Raw genomic sequence first — 20,415 nt, forward strand, 5'->3', positions numbered from 1 at the left:
AAACCAGCTAGCTTGATTGTTTCTTTTTTGATGGAGTCAGATTGGGACTGGATCATTAAAATGTTTTTTCATCATCGTCTGGAACTTTTTTGAATATGAAAATTCATATTTATCCAGATTTGGCAAAGCAGATTCAGAAAAGGAGGAGGCAATTTCTATTATTTAGAGCCAAAGCTTTGGAGTTGGGAGCTTTTTTTATTTTAAAGTTCCCTTGTAAATGTATTATCAAATATTAGAATGCCTCCTATACTTTCTTTTTACCATCACAGCTATCGGTTTTTTTGAGTAACAAAGTTTCTTCTATATCTTGCTCTTCTCCTAATGCCTAGTTAGGACGAATATGTCTGTATGATGTTCATTCATGATATTGGCCTGTTAGGCTAGTTTTTTGGTTTTTTTTTCCTTTATGTTGGTTACAAATATTTCTTGAAGTTGTGATATTGGAATCTCCTAAACTGAGGACTTGGGTTATATATGGTGATATTATTCCTTTTTTCTTATGATTGTTATTTGCCTACATTTATATTGGATTGCAATTCAAGTGTTTTCTTGAAATGTATATGAAAACGGCATAAATAACAAATACAAAAAAATTAATTGATCATATTCAAAGCATAGTGTTAGCTACAAGCATATTGGAGATGAAAATTTCTAGCTAAGGAGTCTAAGATTTATGACTTGAGCCTTTCTTGAGTAGGTCTTGCTTAGTAAGTCAGTATCTATTAATTTCATGTCCTCAATAGCTTCTCTATAAGTTTTTCACCAGTTTATTAGTTTGACTTTATTTTGTTTGCAAGAGCATATACTGGATGTGTTATGCTCAGGCTTCTGAACCCTTGGGCCAATGGGAGGATGGTGTACCTTAGGAGGTGGATCCTTAGGGTCTCCCGTCGGGTGGTGAGGTAGGACAGAAGATCATCCGGCTGACCCTCGGCACTGGAGACTGAGGTAACTGTGGAGGCAGACGATGTGCCGTGACGTCGAGGGGACAACTGTGTCTTCGCCACTGGAAGCCCGCGGTCCCCCCGGGAGGAGCCCATAGAGACCCAGGCCGCTGGGACTTAGGTGGACCTTTGAGAGGTCAAGGAGTTGTGAGGTCGGTGCAAGGGCTAACTGGAGCTTCACCCCTGGAAGCCCACGGTCCCCCTGGGAGGAGCCCGTAGGGACCCAGGCCACTGGGACTTAGGTGGGCCCTTGGAGACGATGGTCCTGAAGAAGTCCAAGGTCAAGTGCCAGAGGGTCGTCACTTACCAGTCCGATGTCACACACTAAGAGAGCGCCGCTTGCCAGTCCGAAGTCACACACCAGGAATCACTGCTTGCCAGTCCGAAGTCACACACCAGGAATCACTGCTTGCCAATCCAAAGTCAGGAACCAAGGAATCAATGAGCCGAGACAGGAACCAGGAAGCAAGGATCCGAAGCACAAGAAGACTCACCGAAGCAAGCAGACCTGACCAACCACGGAAGTTGCCAAGTCAAGGAATGAGCAGAGGAAGCCTCCTTTTATACTTCCTCTGATCCGGTGCATGGGAAACAGCTGTGGTCAATTAAAGGGGCGAGGTCCCTTTAAATATAAGAAGGAGGCGCGGCCTCGCACCTAAGATGGCAGCGGCCATCTTGGATTTTGGCCGCAGAGGAAAGGCTGCCCGACACTGCGAGAGAGGAGCAGGGACGGTTCCCAGCCTGGTGTCCACCATAGAGGGTCTCGCTGATGTGCGGGACCGATGGGCATTGGGCTACTGGCACTTCCCCCAATGTTGCCGTGGCGGGTCGCTGTCGCAGGTCAGGTAGGGGACCGCAGCTGCGGCCATCCGCGGCCGCAGAACACAACAGTACCCCCCTCTTTAGGGTGCCTCCCCAGAGGCCTGGGTTTAGACAAAGGGTCTCTATGGAATTGGTCAAGCAAGCCCCGGTCAAGGATGTTGGCCAACAGCTCCCAGGTGCTCTCTTCAGGACCGAACCTATCCCAAGCTAGCAGATACTCCCATTTCTTTCGATGCTTTTGCACGTCCAACACCTCTCGGATCTGATAGGTGAGGTTGTCTTCAGAGGCGATAGGTTGGGGAGTCGGAGGCGTACTGGAAAGCCAAGATAGTACCAGAGGCTTCAAAAGGGAGGCATGGAAAGTGTTGTGTATCTTGAGTGAAGGTGGTAGTCGAAGTTGGTATGACACTGCACCAATCCGATGGAGGACGGGAAAAGGTCCAATAAATCGAGGGGCCAGTTGGGCTGATGGCAGCTTCAGGTGAATAAACTGGATGCTCAACCATACCTTTTGACCAGGTCTCAGAGGCGGGTATGGTCTCCGTCGCTGATCAGCATATCTTTTCACCACCTGACTGGCTTTAATCAGTGCACGCCATGTGGAGACCCAAAGGCGATGCAATTCGTCTGCTGAGAATTGGGCTACCGGAGACGTGACGGAAATTGGAACCGGCAGTGGCGGGCGTGGCTGCTTCCCATAGACTATCTGGAATGGAGAGGATCCGGTAGCCGTAGAAAGGTGGGAATTAAGTGCAAATTCCGCCCATGGAAGCAGACTTGCCCAGTAGTCCTGTTTCTCATTTACGTAGATGCGGAGAAACTGCTTTAGGGTTTGGTTCGTTCTCTCTTCTAGACCATTGCTCTGAGGGTGGTAAGCAGACATATAGTCCAGAGTGACGTCAAACGTCTGGCAGAGGGCCCTCCAGAATCTGGCAGTGAATTGGGGTCCTCGGTCCGAGAGAATGCTCCTTGTTAGACCATGTAGTCTAAAAATGTGCTGGACGAACAGCTGGGCCAACTGTGATGCAGACGGCAACCCTGGGAGGGGCACGAAGTGTGCAATTTTACTAAATCGATCAATGACCACCCATATGACAGTGTTCCCACTGGATGGAGGCAGATCGACCACGAAGTCCATTGCAAGATGGGTCCAGGGTTCCGACGGAGCTGGTAACGGCTGAAGCATGCCTGGGGTAGAGCCTGGAATCCTCTTATGATGAGCACATGACTGGCAGGACTCTACATAGGACCGGACATCCTTGTTGACCTTGGGCCACCAATAGTAATGGTGAAGGGTCTGTAAGGTCCGGTGTTGTCCCGGATGACCGGAGCAACGAGAGTCATGAGCCCACGCCAGAGCTTGTTTCCGCAGATGCAGCAGAACAAGGGTTTTCCCGGGAGGGATGGTCGTGGTGGCAGACAGCAGGACCTGTGATGGCTCAATAATAAACTGGGGATCATCAGGCATCTCCGCAGTCTCAAAGACACGAGACAAGGCATCGACCTTGAGGTTCTTCCCGGCCGGTCTTTAACATAGGACGAAGTTGAAGCGGGTGAAGAATAATGCCCAACGTGCTTGTCGAGGGTTGAGTCACTGTGCCCGATGCAGGTACTCAAGATTTTTATGGTCTCTATAGACCGTAAACTGATGTTGTGCCCCCTCCAACCAGGGATGCCATTCTTCTAAGGCCACCTTAATGGCTAGAGCTCCTTATCACCAATGGCATAGTTCCGCTCTGCTGGGGAGAACTGGCGAGAGAGGAAGGTACACGGGTGTAGCTTGTGGTGTTTCAAAGTCTGGCTCAGAATGGCCCCCACGCTTTCTGAGGATGCGTCCATTTCAATGACAAATGGCCGTTGCGGATCCAGATGGTGAAGGCACGGCTGTTGCAGGAACGCCTCTTTGAGTCAGAGGAAGGCGGCCTCCACTCCCGGAGGCCAGTTCTTGGGGTCCGTGCCTTTCTGGGTCAAGGCTGTCATCGGGGCAACAATGGATGCATAATGGGGAATAAAGGACCAATAATAATTGGCAAAACCCAAAAACCATTGGAGTGCCTTCAGTCCGGACGGTTGCGGCCATTCCCGAATGGCTTTTAGTTTCTGGGGGTCCATACGGAATCCCTCACTGGAGACTATATATCCCAGGAAGGGAAGGGACTCCCGCTCAAAAAGGCATTTTTCTAGTTTCGCATACAGTCTGTTTTCTCTTAAATGTTGTAGTACCCGGACGACATGCTGACGGTGAGTGGTCAGGGAATCCAAAAAAATCAAAATGTAGTCAAGGTACATGACCACACACCGATACAAGAGATCGTGGAGTATCTCGTTCATGGTGTTCTGAAACACCGCTGGAGCATTAGAGAGCCCGAACGGCATCACTAGGTACTCATAGTGGCCGTCTCGGGTGTTGAAGGCTGTTTTCCATTCGTCTCCCTCCTTGATGCGAATCAGATTATAGGCCCCTTGGAGATCTAAGTTGGTGAAGAACCTCGCACCTTGCAGACGATTGAAGAGCTCAGAGATGAGGGGCAAGGAGTAGCGGTCCTTGACCGTTATTGCATTCAGGCCCCAGTAGTCGATGCAAGGGCAAAGGGTTCCGTCCTTCTTCCCAACGAAGAAGAACACAGCCCTCACTGGGGACGTTGACTTATGAATGAAGCCCCTTTCTAGATTCTCTTTGATGTACTGAGTCATGGATTGCGTCTCCGAAGGCGAAACGGCATAGGTGCGTCCCCGAGGAAGCTCAGTGCCAAGAAGGAGGTTGATGGCACTGTTGAATGGCAAGTGAGGCGGAAGTATCTCGGCCTTTTGCTTGGAAAAGACATCCATGTACAAAGCATAGGGGGCCGGCAGGCCCTGAAGGCTGGTGAGGGTGGTGGAGCATGAGACTGGAGTCACCAGTTGGAGGCAATTGTCGTGACAATTCGGCCCCCAGTGGGATAATTGCAAGGTCTTCCAGTCGAACTGGGGACTGTGTTCCTGAAGCCAGGGAAGACCCAGGATGACAGGGTATATGGAATGCTCCAAGATATGGATGGGTATCCGCTCACGGTAAAGGAGCCCAACCCTCAACTGGACGGGTTCCATGATGTGTGTCACATGTCCTGGGAGGGGTTTACCTTGGATCGATGAGATGACCAATGGAGCTGGAATACGGACCTGTGGAATCTTCAAGTGCTCCACCAGACTCTTCATAATGAAATTGCAGCCGGCACCGGAGTCTACCAGAGCTAACGTGTGGAACTCACCGTCCGCAGACGTTAGCGCCACGGGTAGGGTTAGAGGAAGTGCAGGTGAGGTTAGGCCCAGGAAGAGACCTCCTTCAGATCCTAGGCCTGGGAGTTTCCCGGTCGCACCGGGCATGCGGCTATTTGATGGCTCACCTCGCCGCAGTAAAAATAGAGTCCTTCCTTCATTCGCCGCCGGCGTTCTTGTGTGGAAAGTTTCCCACGGCCCAATTCCATGGGCTCTTCGGCCGGTGTTCGAGAGGCTCCTGATCCACCCTTGGGAGAAGGGAGCGTCGAGGGCGTCTGGAAGGGGTCGAGGCTTTTGTGGTGTTTTGGGCATCTTGGCAGCGTTCTTGATGGCACCTATCTATATGTCCTGCCAGGTCGATAAGGGTGTTCAAGGACCTAGGTAGTTCCCGGCCCGCGAGCTCGTCCTTGATTCTGGGGCTAAGCCCCTGAAGGAAGATGGTTCATAGGCAGTCAGGGCCCCAGCCAAGCTCCAAAGAAAGGGTCCGGAAATCAATGGCGAATTCGGCCAATGTCCTTGAACCTTGGCGTAGTTGAAGCAGTTTGGGCCCGGCGGAAACCTCCTGCGTGGGATCACCGAAGCTCATCCGGAAGAGCTCCCAGAACTCCCTCAAATTGCTCAGAATGGGATCATCCCATTCCCACAGGGGGGGAGCCCACTCTAGGGCCTTCCCTTTGAGGAGAGAGAGAATGAAGGTGGTCTTGGTAATGTCGTTGGGAAAAAGGGCCGACTGCAGGCGGAAGTGCATATTGCACTGGTTAATGAAACCCCTGCAGGCCCGGGGTTTCCCAGAGAAACATGATGGTGTAGGCAGGCGGATTACTGAGAGGCCCCCAGAAGCCACAGGCGGGGACGGCAGAGTGGGGTTCATTGGCCCTAATGCCTCAAAGCTTTGGTTCAGGCCCTCCACTAGAGATAAGGGCATCCAGGGTTTTTTGCTGGTCCATCAAATGCTGGTGCATTCCCAGAATGGCCTGGCGGGCAGATGCCTCTGCCGGGGTCATGGACTTGGCAATCTGTTATGCCCAGGATAGTGAACTCTTGGGCCGACTGGAGGATGTTGTACCTTAGGAGGTGGATCTTTAGGATCTCCCGTCGGGTGGCAAGGTAGGACAGAAGATACGACTGGCTGACCCTCGGCACTGGAGACTGAGGTGACCATGGAAGCAGACGAAGGGCCGTGACGTCGAGGGGATAACTGTGTCTTTGCCACTGGAAGCCCGCGGTCCCCCCGGGAGGAGCCCGTAGAGACCCGGGCCACTGGGACTTAAGTGGACCTTTGAGAGGTCAAGGAGTCATAAGGTCAGTGCAAGGGCTCTCTGGAGCTTTACCCCTGGAAGCCCGCGGTCCCCCCAGGAGGAGCCCGTAGGGACCCAGGCCGCTGGGACTTAGGTGGGCCCTTGGAGACAATGATCCAGAAGAAGTCCAAGGTCAAGTGCCAGAGGGTCGTCACTTACCAGTCCGAGGTCACACACCAGAAATCACCGCTTGCCAGTCCGAAGTCATACACCAGGAATCACTGCTTGCCAATCCGAAGTCAGGAACCAAGGAATCAATGAGCCGAGACAGGAACCAGGAAGCAAGGATCCGAAGCACAAGAAGACTCACCGAAGCAAGCAGACCTGACTAACCACGGAAGTTGCCAAGTCAAGGAATGAGCAGAGGAAGCCTCCTTTTATACTTCCTCTGATCCGGTGCATGGGAAACAGCTGTGGTCAATTAAAAGGGCGAGGTCCATTTCTATATGGACTTTTGAGACTTTGTTACATCCTATTTAACTTTGAAATATACTGAACTTTATCAGACCTTATCAAGGGCTTCTTGTACTATAGCTTCACTCTCATTGTCTAGTGCTGAAGTGGCCATGTCCAGGAGCAGGATTCTTGGCTGTCTGATAAGAGCTCGAGCGATAGCTATCCTCTGTTTCTGGCCTCCACTCATCTGACCTCCCCCTTCTCCAACAAGCGTGTCAAACTTCTGGAAAATAAAGAGAGATGAGCAGTTCATTTTTGGAAACATTCACAATTTAATTATGCATAGTTGTTATTGGACTACAACATGTGAAACATTTCTTCCTCAGTATTCACCCTGAACACAATTAAGATATGGCTAGTTTTACAACAGTGACCCAGCAGGAAAGAGAGCAAGACAAAGAAAATACAGATATGATGGGGAAAGAGGGACACTAAAGACCAGGCAGGCCCAGATTTAGGCATAGACAATGTAGGCAACTGCCTCTGGCACCAGATTCTTAAAGGCACCTAAGCCTAATCTAAATCTTCTGCCACACCATTGTTTCTCTCTTGTGGCACAAGCTCTGGGTAGTGGAAGGAGGATGAAGATAATTCAGTGTGAGGCCTTCAGCAGCCCTCTCATACTGATGGACCCTGCAGTGCCCTGACTCTTGCATGGGTTTCTCTGGTAACAGGAAGCCTGTGCAGAAAGAGGGAATGAGATGCAAAAGGTTTAGTCAGCACGAAAAGGGCTGCTGATGGCTCCACATTGATTTTTAGTTGTCTTCTGTTGCTGCAGGTAAGGGAGTGAGGGTATAGAATAATTATTTAAGGAGTTATTTAGTTTACATGAAGGATTTTGTAACCAATAAAAATTAGTGGAGCAAAGATAATCACTAATATTGCTAGTATAATTGCTTGACATAAGGCCTATAAGTTCTGAGAATGCATATGCTATTTTTTTTAGCTTGCTTGTAACAAGAAATAAGCAGTTACTCATGAGGCTAAAAGTGCAGCTATCAGGGAAAACTTTCCTTTTCACAAAGATCTTCCAAGATGAACTGCTCCTCTGATTTTACAGATATCTATGTTCTAAGTATTTATACAGACATTTAATGTTACTTTCTATAGTTTACTATAGTTTTTATCTGTTTTTTCTTTATCTTCTTTTCTTTTCATTGTTTTTAAGTAGATTTTTTAATTTTAATTTTAGTTTTAGATTTTGAATTTATAATTTATATTACTTACTTTTAGCTTTAATGCATGGTCTATTTATTTTTTAATTTATATACATCACAATGATATACTTATGTAAGAATTGCGATTCATCAAGCCTAATAAATAATAATAATAGTAACATAACAGAAGCAACTTAGCCATACCCAACTGTTGCTGATATGGTTAGGCAGACAGTTGAGGCCTCAGCAGATGACAAGAACATATGGAAGTAGCCCAGAGAAGAAACTGGGACATAGGTCAGAAGAATTAACATAAAAAGATGAACTTCAGACAGACTCCTTGCAATCAGATCAGAAGAAAAGCTTGTTGGATATTAAAGTTGCTGAAAAACTGTTTCTGATTTCCCAGCGATGTATTTCCATTTTTTTCCAAGATATATAAGACTCACACTAGAAACTATAAGGGGAAGAATCTTTGTATATATTCTTAATGCAAAAATTGAATCTTGTATGCTTTCATTGCTTATTCTTAGCCTTATATTTAAAAACTTCTATACTTGTAAATAAGTGTGTTGTACATTCTGTGATGTAATAACTTACCACTCAGCTCATCTTTTATTGAGATAGAGATGCCCTAAGACCCCCCCTCCCCCCCCCCCCCCCCACACACACACACACAAGAAAAAAGGGGGAGGATAACTCCCTCTCCCCTATTACCTTTTGGCACATGCCCCCTTAATCTGACCCTGAGACCAGAGTAGATACTCCATTTCTTGAGTGCCTCAAGCAGGTCTAGTTTTCAGGATATCTACATTGAATATGCATGAGATATAGTTCCATACAATGGAGGCAAATCTCTCAAAAGTGGAAAATGAGAAACCACATTAAATTGAGGAGATGGCAACAGATAGTGGGGCAAAAGTTATATAGAGTTGCATGTAAAATAAGGGGCTAGAGACAGGACTGAGAAGAAAGTATATAATCCTTGCTATGCCAGAAAAATGTATTTGCAAGGATTATTGCAATGATTATGTAGGAAAAGAATGTCTGTCAGAGCTATTTCAATGCAGTAGAAGAGGTATGTAAGAGAACCGAAGCACTATTATTCTTTTAAATTCAACCATAGTTCTATCAAATTTAACTATTATAGTTATTTGAAAGGTAGATCAGATGAAAGGAAATTGTGAAACTATGAGCAAGCCTCATATATTGTGATATGGCTTACCATCTCTCCTGCTTTGGTAAAATAGTGAAAATGGTGCATACTTTTAAAAGTTAACATGTTCTTATTAATGCATTCAGCTGTGCACTGTATCGATAAAGAGAGGTAAAAAGAATGTACTAAGAAGGAAGACTCAAGATGTCAAATCTCAACATATGAGATTAGAACTGAGGGTTTAACTCTAATCCTGTGTATGCAAACCCAGAGTTTAAAATCGATTGATGATCATCTGACGTATATCTTCTATAGAAGTGTGTCTGGTTTTCTTCCCCTTTAGTATTTTTCATATAAACTGGAACACTAAATAATGCTATATGAAATGAGTCATTCTTAAATGACTTCCTGTAAAGCAGAGCTTCTTTTAAGAACCGAGGGTGTACAGCTGAGTCCCTGACATGAGTCTGAAGTGCAATCTACATGTGAGTCTCAAAAGCATTTGAAGTGAACAATGCAACGAAACAAAATGCTTTATAACTCATTGTGCAATTCACTCAAAATGCCTTTGAATCTGAAAAGAAAAAAATATTTCTAATTCACATCGGGGAAAGTTAAAAGAGAACTGACATTTCAAATGGAAAACAGTTCAGACTCAGTTTTGAGACTCTCAGCTGAGCATTGTACTGTGTGGTTTGACATTTGATAGATAGAATTGCTTTTTTGTGTCTAGGCTGCACATACAGAATGTCCTGTTATTGAAATAATGTGCTGTATGGCAGCACACCCCTTCTCTATAACTTTTACACAGTTTCCTCACATTGGTGCACACAATGGTTACCTGTGGAAGCTCCATGATGAAGTTGTAGGCATTGGCTTCTTGTGTTGCTTTAGTGATATCTTCCATAGATACATCCTCCCGACCATAGCGGATATTCTCAGCGATTGTGGTAGCAAATAGGACTGGCTCTTGTTCAACAATACCAATCAATGAACGCAGCCACTGAATGTTAAGGGAGCGAATGTCATGGCCATCCAGAGTAACCTAAACCATACCATAACACCATTTATATTTATATTCATGAAAGAAATATATTTGTGTTTGTGTACAAATGTTCTGTCTTAAAATCACATGTTCAATCTGCCCCTACCAACTTTTCATGACTTGTTTGTCTTTCAGAGAATTCTTCCTTCAGTTTTATAAAGGATGTTTTACATGAACTATAAATAAAACAAATGTAGCGCCAGGATGTGTAGACAAGCGATGGGACAGAGGTCTCAGGCACGCTCACTATTAAATACAAATGGCTACATTATCAAAAGCTTAGGGGCCTATTTACTAAAGATTTTCTCTCATTTTCTGTTTATGGGAGAAATGCATAGAAAATAGGGCTCTTAGGGCTTAGATGTGTAAAACAAGGAATTATGTGTGTAAAGCAGCTAAATACAGACAATGTGGATTTTCAACAACCTTAAAATATGGAAATAATTTCATTATGGGACAAAGTATGCTGATAGTTTTAATGCATGTACTTTATGCAAATTTTCAAGAAAAATCTACCCTCATTGTTTCTCTTGCAAGTGCAACGTACACATTCTAAAGACATCCACGTACCTTGCACCTGCTATTTGTGCAGTTAGCAAAGGAATGTGGGACAAAGAGTGGGGTAGATTTTCTAAAAGTGCGCCTGGTGCGCGTACTTTTGTTCACGCACCAGGCGCAAACAAAAGTACACCGGATTTTATAAGATACGCGCGTAGCCGCACGTATCTTATAAAATCTGGGGTCAGCGTGCGCAAGGGGGTGCACATTTGTGCAACTTGCATGTGCCGAGCCCTGCGCACGCTGCCCGTTCCCTCCGAGGCCGCTCCAAAATCGGAGCGGCCTCGGAAGGAACTTTCCTTCCACCCCACCCCCCGCACCTTCCCCTACCTAACCCACCCCCCTGGCCCTATCTAAACCCCTCCACCTGTGTTTTAAAAGTTACGCCTGCACCAGCAGGCTGTTGCGTGGTGATTCCCCGGCCCGGGACCCGTTTCGGAGGCCTCGGCCATGCCCCTGGGCCGGCACCACGCCCCCGACATGCCCCCCGGAACTCCCCAAATGTCGCATTGGCCCTGACACGCCCCCCCGACACGCCCCCCAGGAAAGCCCCGGGACATACACACGTCCCGGGGCTTGCGCGTGCCGCCGAGCCTATGCAAAATAAGCTCGGCACGCGCAGGGGGGTTTTAAAGGGCTACGCGCATAACTTACGCGCGTAACCCTTTAAAAATCTACCCCAGTGTGTGTACATTTGAAAACAGAATGTACATGCACTGTTTTCCTCCCCTGACCTAAAGGTGCCCACAGGATATGGCTAAAAGTGGGCATGCTACCCTCCCAATGCATTATTTTGCACTCATAGAAAGAGGGACTTTCAGGGACGAATTTATAACTTAACAGGTGAATTATCAAAGGAATTACACATGTAAATGCTACCCGGCGCACACACATGTACACCCGATTTTATAACTTGCATGCGCCAGTTATAAAATCAGGGGTCGGTGCACAAGGGGGTGCACACTAGTGCATCTTGTGCATGCCAAGCCACGCTGCCTTCCCCTGTTCCCTCCCAGGCCGCTCCGAAATCAGAGGAAATTTCCCTACCCCCCCACCTCACCTTCCCTTCCCTTCCCCTACCTCCCCCGTCCTTTTCCCTCTACCTTTTCCTTTTTCTTTCTTTTATTTCCAAACTTTCTTCAGCCCTGAAGTAAGTTGCGCGCACCAGCCGACGGCTGCTGCGTGATCCCAGGGAGCCTCTGCCCCCGCCCCGCCCCAGACCACGTCCCGGGGCTTTACGCACATCGCTGGACCTTTATAAAATAGACCAGGCGCACGTAACACCCCCTACGCTTATAGGGCTTTTAAAATCTGGCCCTTAATGCGCAGAACCTATTGACAATTCATAGGCATATATTGTAGCAATTTTCAAAAGCCCACATACATGGCTAAAGTGCATTTACATGTGTAAAACCCAGTTTTAAGTGTTTAAATGCTTTTGAAAATCAGCTCCTTTGTGCATCACAGAAATGTTCAAAATGTAATATGAAGAAATGGTGTGCTGTTTACGTAAGTAACTTTGCAGAAAATATTGAGCCAAATAACTGTACATGCATATATATTAGATGCATTCCAAACCAATTGTCATCAATCTGTGCATTTGCCTTGTGTGTAAAAATCTAAGAGATCAGTATATGCTTGAAAGTACAAACATAAATCTGTAGTTATCTGGGTGCTAGGGCCCTTACGCCTGCGATATGCCCAAAATGTGATTTGTGATATTTATTGCAAATCCTGTTTTGGGTAGGATGGGAGAGAGAGAGTGAGAGAGAGAGCCTCTGGGTAGCACACATATTAGTCATCTATTTATACCACTGTAGGAGGGTCAACTAGTAACTCGAGGTGAGATTTTGGTGATGATCTAGGGTTTGTGGGGCAGATTTATATGCACAGCAGAGGTACAAAAAGCACATTGCTCATCAGAAAAGATTTGATGTGATTTGGAATGAGGAAAGGTACATAAAGATGTGATTTGCTGTAGCTTGATGCACTCTCTACCTAGCTGCTGTCAAGCTAGGGTGAGAGTACATTGTACAAATCTCATCCCTGGTCAGGACCCCTCTGACGGCCTTCGAGCAACTTCGGCCCTCGCTCCCAGCCATGAGGTGATGCCCAGTGAGCCACCCAGACCCGCGATCGGGCCCTGCCGCGACTGCCTACCTGCTGGCCCTCTACGATCAAATCGCCTCCCAGAATCGCATCATCAGAAGGCGCCCTGACCTATCTCACCCAGAAGTGCCACGGGACAACTTTAAAAGACACTCCGGTGAACCGTAGGCGCCGCACGACAAAGGAGCGCAACTAAGGAGCACGACCCTTAGTGTGCCCCTTTGGGCTGCCCCCATATCTCCTCCCTCAACTGGAACCCCCACCCCATTATTTCTCACCATTCCTAATCCCACAAAGACCTGATCCCCCAACCCCAGACACCCACTCCCCCCTCCCAAACCCTCACTGCTCCCTCACAGCTCCCTCCCTCCCTCCCTCACAGCTCCCTCCCTCCCTCCCTCACAGCTCCCTCGCCCTACCCATCTCCCGTAACTCCACAAAGACAAACACCCCTCCCCCTCAAAATTACCACCCACCTATCCATAGAGCATCCATTCCTGCATCATCCCCCCATGCCTAACCCCCCCAAACTCCTGATTTCCCTCCTTATCCCTTGCATCACTCTAACCAACATGCTATTTAGATCAATCTCCCCTACTCCCTTCCTTCCCCCCAATCCACTACCTTTCGAGAACACAACTCCTGCCTCTCAAGAACACAATGCAGCTCCTGACAAGAAAAACACCCACCATTGCATATAGGAACCTCCACCACAAAAGAAAGGCTATTCACCACAAATCCCTAATCCCAATCGTTATCTCCCCCATGACTCAATTGCTCAGCCTTTCTTTATTCTCGCTAATACTATTCAACGCCCAATCCTTAGTAAAAAAAAAAAAAAAACCCAATCCTCCATGACATCCTAACTGACCACAATCCTGACATTTGCGCTGTAACAGAAACATGGCTCAAGCCAACTGACATAGTAATAATAAACCAACTCCCACACCACCTTTATGATATCATTTCCATTCCCAGAATCAAAAAAAGAGGAGGCAGCCTCCTACTAGCCTCAAAAAAAGAACTTAACTTCAAACTAATCTCTACTCACTCAGCCCCCAACTATGAAATCGCTTTCCTCAAATCCAATCAACTCCAAATCTGCCTAGTTTACACCCCACCAGGTATACTAGAACATGATGCTTCCCCTCTTATAGAATTCATTATGGAAAATATTAACACAAACAACCCCGCCATAATCCTAGGAGACTTCAACCTTCACATTGACTCTACCCCCTTAACTCTGGCCTGTGAAACCATCCTCAACACTCTAGCAGCCATAGGTTTCAACCAAATCGTTAACTCCCCTACTCACAAGGCTGGACACTCCTTAGACCTTATATTCGTAAATTCCCTTATACAAACCCCTACACCCCCATCCTGTATGCCTGTCCTCTGGTCAGACCACTCGCTAATACATGAAACCTTCTCTATAAACATTCCCACTTTCCCAGCAACTGACCACAACCCCACTATTCAATACAGGAAACCTTGCAAATCTGATGACTTGATTGCAGCTCTTCCCCCCCCGCCTTAATCAAATTAAACCTAAATAACACCAAATCCACTCTCGCCACATGGAACTCCATCACAAGTGACATTGCTAACCAAATTTGCCCTCTAATAACCAAAGAAACAAATCCAACCAAAAATAATAAAAACCCCTGGTACTCTCCAGAACTAAAAATAACTCAAACAAAACCTTTGAAAAATCGAAAAAAGTGGCGAAACTCACACACCCCTAACCTTCTGACCATGTATAGAATCAGTCTCCACCACTACCGAACAGCAATCCTCAAATGAAAACGCAACTATTATTAAAAAACAAAAAAAAATACATGAGTTCCAATATAACCCTAAAACCCTATTCTCATACGTCACCAAACTCACAAAAATGTCCCCACCCATCTCTCTGACCTTGAAACTAAATCAAAATGCAACGAACTAGCTCACTTCTTCAAAGACAAAGTAAATAACATAATAGCCAAACTCCTCCCCACTACATCAACCAAAATCTCCCTACCTAAAATCCCAAGCACCGCCCTCAGTGAATTTGAAATAATCTCATCTTTAGAAACAGAATCACTCATCAAAAATATCAACCCTGCCTCCCATCTGGCTGACGCAATCCCAGTGAAACACGTTAAATCTATCCCCGACATCATAGCCAAACCCATAACTTACATCATAAATGTATCCCTATCCTAAGGCCATGTACCCATCGACATAAAGCAAGCCATAGTCAATCCCATCTTTAAAAAACCCCAACTAAACCCCGCAGAGCTAAAAATCTTCAGACCAATATTCATCCTCCCCTTCCTTGCAAAAATCCTAGAAATAATAGTAAACAACCAACTTACAGAACACCTCGAAAAATATAATAGAGTACACCCCTCCCAATTTAGCTTTCACAAATTCTGCAGTACAGAAACACTCTTACTCTCCCTCACCGATACTGTCCTCAAAGGACTAGATAAGGGCCAATCCTTCATCCAAGCCATGCTAGACATCTCAGCGGCCTTCGATACTGTCAACCACAACATCCTTATCGAACGCCTAATGGAAATTAGTCTCTCAGGCATTGCATTGCAATGGTTTATCTCCTACCTTAACAACAGACAATATAAAGTAAAAATCGGCAAAATTGAATCAGAGCCCATCAAAATAACCCAAGGTGTACCACAAGGATCCTCCCTATCCTCTATCCTGTTCAATATATACATGCTCCCCCTATGTAAACTCCTAACAAATCTAGGCCTAACATTCTTCATTTACATGGACGATGTCCAAATCCTCATCTCCATCTCTGAATCCATTACCAATTCCCTTCTTCTCTGGGACAACTACCTCACTTCAATTAAACAACTCCTCAATCAAATGAACCTAGCACTCAATACGGACAAAACTGAACTATTAATATTAAACCATAGATCCAACAACATTTTCCCTCTGAAATCCTACCCCCAACAAAATCAACCCCAATCTCAAAAGAAGTAAGAAACGTAGGAATCACAATAGACAATGAATTAAACCTAAAGAAATTCATAAACTCAATCTTAAAAGATGGCTTCTATAAACTCCAAGTCCTAAAAAAGCTAAGACCCCTCCTACATCTAAATGACTTTAGAACAGTACTACATGCCCTCATCCTATCCAAGTTAGACTATTGCAACTCCTTACTCTTAGGACTCCCAGCTACGTCCCTCAAACCCCTACGAATGCTCCAAAATGCCTCCGCCAGAATCCTTCCAAACACCTAAAAAACCTACACTGGCTTCCAGTACACCTCAGAATAAGATTTAAAAGTCTTACTCTAATCCACAAAACCCTATACAGCCAAAACATAAACTGGTTCAACACATTCTTCCACTTTAAACACCCCCCCCCGAAGATCCACACGATCAGCCAACAATGGCACTCTTCCAACAACCTCACCCAAACTCACAAACCTTGCCTCAACACGAGCACGAGCTTTCTCCATTGCCAGCCCATCTTTATGAAACTCTATGCCCATAGACCTAAGATTAGAACTCAACACTATCAACTTCATAAAAAAGCTGAAGACCTGGCTCTTCAAACAAGCCTACCAATAACTCACATTCCAACTTTCTCCACACACAATACCTCCCCCTGCTCGCCCCCTGTTAACCTCTCCATCATTATCATAAATTCAACATGATTCCTTACATGTATCCTCAGCAATGTAAATAATGTTAGTTAACGTTTCCTTCAATAGCTGTTTACTAGTCTGGTTCTGCTTACCCTCCTCCCTCCATCACCCCATAGTATCTCTCCTTGTTATCTCCTGATTACTTGAAATGTTTTAATGTTTTAACGTATTTTCCTTCCCTGTTAGCTCCTGTTATTCTCCTAGTTACTTGAAATGTTATATTGTAATTTCCCTAGTTCTATTGTTATAATGTAAACCGATGTGATGTGCAAACGAATGTCGGTATATAAAAGAATAAAATAAATAAATCTTTGTGTACCTTTCCTCATTCCAAATCACATCAAATCTTTACTGTTGTGTACTTTGCTGTTTGTAGCTCTGATTGCATGAAAAACTGCCCCCAAACCCTAGTCCACCACCAAAACCTCACCTTGAGATGCTAATTGACCGTCTTACAGTGGTATAAATAGATGACTAATATGGGAGCCTTATAAAGAGTCTCTCTCTCTCTCAGAGCAGCCTGAAATGCCTGTTTGAGCACTTCACAAGCTGCAAAGTAAAAATATTGAGGTTGTGCCACAAAATGCAGTAAAATACCTATGCAAAGTGCTAAAATACTGTGTGTTGTAGTAATTAAAAAATTACCCTAACCACACCCCTATTTTTTTTTATCACGGGTGCTATTCATGCGAAAATTATAGCAAAATGATGAATCTAGGCCTTAGACCAGGGGTGGGCAGTTCCGGTCCTCGAGGGCCACAAACCAGTCTGGTTTTCAGGATATCCCTAATGAATATGCATGAGAGAGATTTGCATGCACTCTGCCTCAGTTGTATGCAAATCTATGTCATGCATATTCATTAGGATATCCTAAAACCTCGACAGGTTTGTGGCCCTCGAGGACTGGAATTGTCCACCCCTGTCTTAGACTATAGAAGATAGGTGTGACAGCCACAGGCAATAACTCCCACAGTAAGTGTTATGGAGCTATCATTGTGGTTTCTTGGACCTAATGATACCCACTTTTTAAATTCTATTTTGGCTCCTAGCTCAGTTGGAATTGGCTTTTATTTGGCAGCAATGCCATCAACTTTCATTTGCAATTACCCATGATATTTTTGTTTTTTTTTATAAACTTTCCTAGCCCAACAATTGCAGTGATGTTCCTGATATGCATGCAGTAGGAGGGTCCAATGACTAGAACGCTCCAGGGTCTGTGAATACTGCAACTATAATTCTCCAGCCCCAGCTGGCTCAGTGAGCAAAACCAATTCCAGGAATTGAACCCAGGTCTTTTACACAGCACTACTGCTAAGCCTCTAGGCAGATTCACTGCTCACTTTTTTTGTGGCTGACCCTAGGTGGTCAAAATGTTTGTGTATTATATGGTAGGGTTTCCCAAACTTTACACTTCCAAAGCGCATCTACATTAATAGAAATGTTGCATGTCACATCAGCCTCCACGGAGCAGGCAGTGTGGACATGGAAAGGACTTGTATGACCAAGAAGAGCTAGGAAAGTCCTGGAAGCCTCACCAGTCTGCCATCCAAATTTTAAAACTTAGAAGGTGAGGAGGCGAAAACACATGAACCCATCATGGTGGATCAGCTCCCTCTATATACAAGTTCAGTAGAAGGGAGAAGATTGTGAGGTATAGGCAACCAACTCATTTAGTTCCCTTGGTTGCTGCATGCAGCTGCCAGAGCTCCTTCACTGCTGCTGCTCCCAACATTCAGTCGCATTCTGTGCTCGGTGTACACTCTCCCTGTTTCATTCAGCCTAGGGCTAAGACAGAGTTTGGAAGGACTCAAAGATAAGGAGGAGCAAGGAAGTGCTATGTTCAATGTGTATGCTGAACAAAGTGCCCTGTATGCTGTCCATTAATTACCACACCCTGGGGTTCATGGCTGAAACTAGGAAGAAGAGGCATGCATGGTTACAAATGTTCTCAGGATCTCAGGAGCTCGTACACTTTTACAAGCCACTGCTGGTATCTCTTTTTGCTGAAAGTAGGGGGGAACAGAGCCCAGGTGTGGGTCTGGATCAGAGCATCAGACAGTGGTGACTTTTCCGTGGCACACCTGATGAGATCTGAAGGCACACACTTATTGAATAACACTGTGATATGATATCTTTGCACTAAAAAGACTGCCATTGTGTCCACTCCAGATATGGATGCTTGGATGTTTCTGAAATGCTTACATGAATGGAAATATGTATTTATAAAAGAATAATTTTAATAATGTCTCTGCTAGTAACTCAGCCATCACTATAGTGGTTTAGACAGAAGATATAGAGATCTTTAAATGCTCAAGAAACAAACTGGTATGGGATTTTGTAATTCCCAGTGATAGAACCATCAACACCATGGACTGGATTTAGTGCTTATTGAAAAGAACAAGGACAATGTCCCTCTCACTGAGATATCAGTCCCATTTGTTATAAATATCAAGCAAAAGTAATGACAGAAAATCAAGAAATATGCAGTGATACCATTGGAAGTAGAGAGAATAGAGGGTAAGCACAAATTCATCATCACCCCTATCACTATTGGATCATAGCTGTAGTTCATAGGAATTTGGAAATAATGGTAGGAGAGATGGGCTGTCGACTAGAGCTGACCATCATTTAAATCAATATCAACATCATAGGGAAGATGCTTACTACTTAGCATGGACCATGTCACTGGTGCATAGTTTGGTGGACCAGTGGCAACAACAGACATTAAGGCATGCATTGAAATAATAACCATGATAATACAAATACATTATAATTGGTCTATTGAGAAACATTCAAAGAGTGGTTTCATCTGGTAATGGAAGAGAATTCTATATTTTCCTGTAAAAATGATGGAGTTTACTAAACTAACCATCTTAATAAGTTGCTCAGAGTTGGAATAGACTAAACTCACCATGCCTTCATCTGGGTCATAGAACCTTTGGATGAGTTGCACTGCACTGCTTTTCCCAGCTCCACTTGGTCCAACGAAGGCTGTTGTCTCCCCTGATTTAATAATCATGTTAAGCTTATCTAAAATCTGAAAAATGAGACAATATGTAGAGGCGCCTCACTAATGATGATACTAAATCCAATAACAAGGAAATGGGCATGAATATTATGTATCCAGAATGTAAATTTCCATGCATCTGAAGTCTTAAATGACCAAATCCACTAAATGTTCTTAAACGTTGATGTTGTTGGTAGTAGAAAAGGACAAGTAAGTTGAGCTAGATATGAATGCCCCCACTCCTGTTTGCAATGTATATGTGGACAATCTGACATCATATGATTCTAACCTGGTGAAGCTTGGATCCCCCTTACAAGGCTCATGGAGTTCTCCGATTCTTTTTCTTGACCTGGTATGCCTAATAGAACATGTAGACTTGCAGAACTAAGAAAAGTCTATTCAACAGTTGAAAGTGGAAGGATGGGGGTTTTAAGGAACTGCAAGGAGTTGATGTACTACTCACCTTTACTTCTGGCCTGGATGGGTAATGGAAGGTTACATTATGAAATTCAATTTCACCCTTCACTTTATCCAGCTTGTAACCATCCTCTGACATGCAGTCAATTTTTGGTTCCTACATTACAGTTCACAGTATTAAGAAATGCATAATCTAAATGTATGTTCCTTTAAAACATAAATTTTCATTCAGATAGCATGATTTAAAAATGTAACCTCAGTTGTAATAGAAAAGGATTATATTGAATTGCCTTTTAGAGAAGACATAAAACTAATTTTGGATTTCACTTGTGATTTTCTCAGGTAAACAATACCATATATTGCACTGAGTATATTATCAGACAAGTAAAGGTTTCATACTGTAGATTATTAGTTCACTTGTAATAACTAAATAACAGTGTCCTAGTTTACCTATGTTATTTGTAAACTAATAAACCATTGGGTATTTGGAAATTACTTTATCATCCTTTCTGGATCTATTC

At 44.7% G+C, this 20,415-nt stretch overlaps 1 protein-coding gene across 2 annotated transcripts in view; it reads right to left on the reverse strand.

The window, feature by feature from the left end:
- The window catches only part of ABCB11 (ATP binding cassette subfamily B member 11), a 152,530-nt gene that overhangs the window by 44,107 nt on the left and 88,008 nt on the right, over positions 1–20,415 (reverse strand). Inside the window, exons 13-16 of one of the 2 annotated variants that reach the window (XM_029605677.1) lie at positions 19,941–20,051; positions 19,382–19,507; positions 9,930–10,091; positions 6,828–6,998 (exon numbers count right to left, since the gene is read on the reverse strand). In XM_029605677.1, coding sequence (XP_029461537.1) covers positions 6,828–6,998; positions 9,930–10,091; positions 19,382–19,507; positions 19,941–20,051 — 570 coding nt within the window. Of the gene's footprint in view, positions 1–6,827; positions 6,999–9,929; positions 10,134–19,381; positions 19,508–19,940; positions 20,052–20,415 lie in introns of both variants that reach the window. The other variant, XM_029605676.1, reaches the window with a different exon arrangement.

Source organism: Rhinatrema bivittatum, chromosome 6 (assembly GCF_901001135.1).
Source record: "Rhinatrema bivittatum chromosome 6, aRhiBiv1.1, whole genome shotgun sequence".
Taxonomy (NCBI): Eukaryota; Metazoa; Chordata; class Amphibia; order Gymnophiona; family Rhinatrematidae; genus Rhinatrema; species Rhinatrema bivittatum.